This window comes from Sphaeroforma arctica, assembly GCF_001186125.1.
Source record: "Sphaeroforma arctica JP610 unplaced genomic scaffold supercont1.1301, whole genome shotgun sequence".
NCBI lineage: Eukaryota > Ichthyosporea > Ichthyophonida > Sphaeroforma > Sphaeroforma arctica.
In genome coordinates, this window is record NW_014039257.1 from 1 (window position 1) to 6250 (window position 6250).

General features: G+C 41.2%; 2 protein-coding genes across 2 annotated transcripts in view; one reads left to right on the forward strand and one right to left on the reverse strand.

Annotated features, from left to right (window-relative positions):
- Positions 1-2390: 2390 nt before the first annotated feature.
- SARC_10564 (hypothetical protein) lies at positions 2391-2989 on the forward strand (the record flags this gene model as incomplete). Its single annotated transcript, XM_014295386.1, has 1 exon — positions 2391-2989. A coding segment is annotated over one exon (486 nt), but the record flags the coding sequence as incomplete, so codon positions are not given.
- Positions 2990-3060: 71 nt separating this feature from the next.
- Positions 3061-6250, reverse strand: part of SARC_10565 (hypothetical protein) — a 7000-nt gene continuing 3810 nt past the window's right edge. The window contains exons 5-8 of the mRNA XM_014295387.1: positions 5760-5871; positions 4922-5067; positions 3789-3954; positions 3061-3353 (exon numbers count right to left, since the gene is read on the reverse strand). Of these exons, the coding sequence (XP_014150862.1) occupies positions 3157-3353; positions 3789-3954; positions 4922-5067; positions 5760-5871 (621 nt within the window). The 3' untranslated portion in view covers positions 3061-3156. The remainder of the gene's footprint in view (positions 3354-3788; positions 3955-4921; positions 5068-5759; positions 5872-6250) is intronic.

Genomic DNA, 6250 nt, shown 5'->3' on the forward strand with positions numbered 1-6250 from the left:
AGTATACACGATGTTTCTAAGATCTCAGTTGGGTACACGATATCATTGTAAAGCATTTCCGAGACCAATTTACAACGAATAGATATTCTAAAGGGAATGTTGCGATCCGTAGCATGGAGTAGAAAATACGACACTTGCTATAGTTGAAATTATAGAACATACGTAAGGATTTCTTCTTTTCACCCGTCATTTTGATACTTTCAAAAGTATTGAGCGAACTTTCTCCTACTCTACCATTAGCGTACGGGCTGACTACGTTCGCAGAATCATAATTCACTCTCTGCTGGCTGATCGTCTAGCATGCGTTCGTACTTAGAAACTGGCGCGTTTTGCAAATGGTTTGTATCAATATCAGTGTAGTTTTTAAAGTATACTAAACGACGACTTTAATCTCGAGACAAGGCTTCATGGACACAGGTATATAGCTACCACCAGGTGGATTTACCCTAAAGCAAATTTTGTAACAAAGTGCAAGAATATTTAATTATTATAGATTGGAAATATGTATCACTTTTACTGATCTAGCTGATATGGGGTGATATAGCGAATTGATTGGTTCCAACATTTCTGAAGCAGCGCCACTTTGACTTTTTCACCATGTTTCATTTTTGGGACGAAGCGTTTCACTTCAGCTCTAAATTCAAAATTGGCATTTTCGAAACACAATCACAAACACCTGAGTTGTCGAGAACTCAAGAAAAGACATCTTCCCATGTTTTGAGCCACATTTTTGGAATTGGTGCAATTCGTGCAGTCGAAGATGCGGAAAATATAACTCCGAAATGAGAAAATCGGGAAACCAAAATTTTACATTGCCTTCTTGCTCCTGTTTTTAGCGAGTGTTGGTGCGAAAGGAAACATAATCGTGGTACAGAGCCATCTGATTGGCTATGGATGAACGTTATCAATCTGTACTATCATTTTTTTGTACACACAACATATACATCTGATGCAAAAGTATCTGCGAGGCATTGTAGTCTGTGTCGCCATCACCACATCACACTCACAAGTACTTCCAGACTCTTGTTTGTAGGCCCCAGGCTTCATTTTTCACACGTTATTTCGATATATCACGAGTAAAACAATGCTAAACACGATATGCCATTGTCCAGTGCGCCCGATATTGAAACAATCGTTAGGATATTCTTTCATATCCTAGTACCGCGTACATATATACTATTTATTCTCTAACAGATCGTAGGCATATCCTCGTAAGAACACTATTCAATACTCTCAGAGCACTTCCCAGGCGTGCAAGTCAGTTCTCATTTTTCTTCTTCTTTAGAATCCTTGCAAGTTGCAGCTCACCACCTCATTTTCAGGAACGTAAAATTTGGTGTTTATTTTATTTTGTATATAAATTCGAATACACTATCGCGCCCACCAGTTGACTATTTTTTTTCTTCGATTTCAACATAGCCTCCTAAATGTTCAATTTTCAGAAGGCTATATTCCGAGATGAATAAACACGCTATCTTCAATTCCGCTATCGATAGCGGTCATACTTGGACATGCCGCACGTTGAACTAGTGCTTCCAAATAAAACAGGCACCGCAGTGCTACACAAAGTTGTTTTTTGAATAAAGGTTTGCCAAATATAATTTTCATCTGTCCTGTTGTAATTCTGAACACCTACAGTTTTTATTGCTGTCCTGACGATTATCCCGAACCAACTACAGACCTGCATCTGATTTGCCCATGGTAATCCAAAAAAATAAATATTATTTCCCACGTTTGGCAATTGGGAATTCGACTGTCTGATCAGTGATCGCTACATGTCTTAAATAGGTTTTTATGCTATTTATGCGCCTAGTAACCAACTCCATTCATTCACCGAGGACATGCGAAGCTGAATATTTCAAATTTAAGAGTGTGATCTGTAGATTTAATCAGTATAAATACTGTGGCCACAGGTTTGAGGCCCTCAAGTCATTAAATACGCTACAACATTTGAACACGGATTCCAATCGACTATGCAACGGGTACAGCTTCTACTTTGGGTAGGTCTTTTATGGATATCTAACATGTGGACTGCCGACGGTCTGCCATTCCGAGGAATGTACGTGAGCCCCTACGATCCCACCGAGATCGGTATGTTTGGTAACATAATCGCCGACCGGTGCAAAGTGGATGCATTGGCACACTTTGTGCAGGCTCATTCGATTAAATCCTTGTCACTTTTCGATTTACACCGAATTCTGCCGGATGAAGTATTAACTGAACAGTTAGCACATTTGGTATAACATGTGAGGAAATTCGGAGTCGAAGAAGTGATTGCAATCGGTGGCGAAAGACTGCTAGATTTCGAAAGAATCAGGGAGTACCTATCAACGCACACACCAGAGGAACAGTTTGATGGCTTGCTTACAGAGATCGAATTTTGGAACCAACCGGGTGTAGATGTGAAGTTTACAGACTTCGTCTCGCTCCTGCAACAGGTCAAGGGACTCAATTTGACAGCACGTGGTAAGACCTTACCTGTGGGTGTCTACCTGGGATATCTGGTTGAGTCCGGCAGCACTGGTGCGTTGCAGAAGGCAGAAACCTTAGCGCGGATAGCGGATCGCATTTACCTTCATTGTTACGTCCAACAGGGTCATCAGACCTATGGTGCGTGTCAAGAGCGATTGCGCGTGTTTGCAGACACGGGAGTGTCTGTGCAGGTGACGCCGATGTTTAGTGCCGAGGGCCAGGAGTTTCATGCCGGCTATACATTCGAGGGGGACTATTTCTGGACCAATGGAATCGCAGAGGGCCAGGAACTATTCCAGGCGGCTTTTGCGGCCGACACACAAATGGTGAATTCGAATGTGCATCTAGCAGGGTTTCAGTACTACGAGTACAGATACTTGGGACGTTATGTGCGCACGGCTTAAGTTCAGCATATGTAGGGAAAAGTCAAATAGGACCGTTTTATATGCAGATACAAGTATATACCGGTGAATGTGCTCCTATACACAGAATATAGTATTTATTCTCAAAAAAATTGTCGATGCTCTGGTGCTACACATCAGAAATATATACCACCTGAGAAAATGAGCAAAGCAATATCTATATCTTCGAGCTTGCATGTGCATGGTTGTACTGACTTTTAGGCGGACAGGCCACATATTAGAAGTCAGAATTATATATTATATATATATTATCACTATATATTTAATGAGATTGTCTATGTGTTTTGATAGGCCTGCGATTTTGTCCATAATATGAAGAAAAAAGCCTGTATGCTGCTACTGCCGCGAGGCATCCGAGCCAAAACTTGTACAGCTCAAGGCTTGGTTGACGCTCGGACATCCAATTTTCCGTGACAGTGTACTCCTGTGTCTTGGTATCGATCAGTATAGCAATAAACCCTGTAGTGATGATTGTAAATATTGAGGTGAAGATTCCGGGCGTATATACATTACAGACTGTAATAAACCACCAAACTTCGTCGTTGACGTTGACTAGCATCGGGATATTAGAGATGATCCTCGACAGCTGCTGAACGAAACAGCCCACCATGTCACTGTTCTACTGGAAAGAAGTATATATGAAATTTTCGGCTCTTTCCTATGCTGATGCATAATATATGCATGCGTAAAGTGTCTGAGGTCATAAATATTGTCTAGATGTGCGCAATATCGTATACACAAACCTCAGGATGCTCCAATTCCCAGCGAACAGGCAATACGAACACATTTTTCAGGAGTCGATATGTCCTATTTATGTGCGTATAAAACATACAGCACATACTAACACACCGGTACACCGGTACTCATATACAAGACCCACAGCTAGTAACACACCATTCCTCGCATAGCTGGTTTTATACGAAAACGTGGGGGCTACCCATTGAACCGTTTTCTCCTCTCTGTGCACCACAATGCTCTCAGTGCTTTCCTCGGAATGTCCTGCTAGTATCAAATCAGGGCTGATTTTGTCCATCAACGTTTCACGTCGAGTATCAGAGAGCTGCAAAGCAAATGGGTCACATATATCGGCACTTGCACTGGTTTATTCGTATGTGTTTACGGTTTCCCTATGTCACAAGGCAAAGCTTTCTATGCCACAAAGATGCTTTGTACATACGGCTTAATGTGTACGCAAAAGTGGCTCATATGCCTACGCTTTGAGCATAAAGTGGCTCATATGCCTACGCTTTGATATTTTCCAGCAATCCTAAAATGTCTAGATGGGAGGAGTATTGAATATATACACGCAAGCAGGCAGATGCATAAATATGTGAAAGATGACACACAAACATACTCAAATATATACAAACAACACATATACACACAACCCATATACACAGATACATACACGCTTATAACAGAAGGAAACAGCGACTAGTGCCTGTCAATGATATCTTCCTTAAGTACAATACAATTTTAGTTGGTTATATTCCTCTAACATACCGATACAAATATACGCCCGCCCATGAACAGTTTACAACACCTTCGTAAGCGCAGTCCAAATGCAAGCATCTCGAAAGGCACATGCAACATAACTAAAGCCTTGCCGATGGCGCATGGCTATTCAATAACAGATACTAAAGTGTCAACTCTCAACTCATGGAATAAACACGGATCAAAAGCATAATGCGGCAGCCACCGTGAAGTATAGTATCGAGCTATCCGCGCACACCACGCACAAACTAGTTATAACAGCCTATGTGATGTGATGTTAGGATAGTGTTGGCAGCACGCAGCTGACTAATGTCCCCCCAAAACAAGAACAAACAGCTCGAGACACCGACATAACCATGCAAGCATACAGGTGCGAACGGCACAATTGACACGACTATGACATGATGAAAGTAGAATCATGTCTAAGAAGTACACAACAGGTACATGCATACATGCCAGTTTGGGAAGCCACATGTGATAAGAGGATAGTGAAGTCATGTCGAATCCGTTAAAAACGGTACATACATTGATACCTTTTCCAACGGCATGTGTGACAAGAAGATAGTGAAGTCGTTTAACGGCGCGTAGCTATCCAGAAACATGTTAGCCGGTTTGATGGTTTCTGCATTCTTCTTCTTCGCCGTAAAGGCCAGTGTATTGACAGTCACGAACTCAATTCCTATATATATATATATATATATATTAGAAAAACTTAATCTCTGTATTCTGCAATCCAGGAATTCGAAAAAAAATGACTTGCCCTGCAAGTTAAGTACTTAAGCAATTGTGTGGTCGTCATACACCAGTCGACATTTTGCGGTCTCATAATTGCTATTGGTTTTCTAGTCTTTATATACCATCAATTGCGCCAGGGTTAGATGGTTGGCGTGCGTTACTTGACCAACACTTGTCGTAGAGATCACTGACGTATTGGAAGCGGTAAATACTGAGCAATATAAACCTTCGCAGTTAGGCGAGTTCTACTTAACTTGTACTGAAAGAATATCCATACGTGTAAATACTGATGCGTGTGTGTTATCACGCTTGCTAAATTTAAAACCTCTGAGCCCGCACGCACGCATTGGCCTGTAGGTGATAGTGCATATAAGCAAACCTATACCCGAACTGCATGCTTCATCCATACATGTAAATAGTATACGACCTCTCAGCTGCGCACGTCTGTGTATCTAGTTGTATATAATCTACAGGCAGGATAGAGTGCGCGCGAGATTGCAGCCCCTCATAGTTCATACATGAAAAATCGCAATAGGGAAACTGATAGCGCAGCAGGTCGTTAAAGTGAAGCTCCAATCCTCTCTTGCAAGGTGCAGAGTGTCAGCGCGATCAACCATCAATATAAAACAAACTCACCATGCAAACTGGTCTGATTATTGACCTCCTGTTTCCACTTTTGAAAGCGGTGTACTTTGTGGAACTCTTGCATGTCCCATTGTCCATGGCCGCCTATGTCTGTATCCCCGGCCTATCAAATTAAACAGTTTTGAATGGTATCATCGTGAGTGTTTCATGGAGGCAATCGTAGTCAGGTATGCAACGCAAACGTATGAACAGGCCAATTTTTTTTAGTATGTTTCTGCCGCCGTGTTACTATGTAATAAATGATCGATGGGTACATCATACATGTGTATACGCCAAACGTAAACGTGTATCGGATGTTTGTACTAGGAATCAAATTGTAATATATGCGAATACAACATACAAATGAATGCAAAAAATCTGAACCTTGAACCGTTTATTGTTCAATAAATATTTCAGACAGATGGGACAGTAAAATCGCGACAAAATATATAACAAAGTATTAGTATAAAAAGTATATATGTATATATATGAATAATATGTAT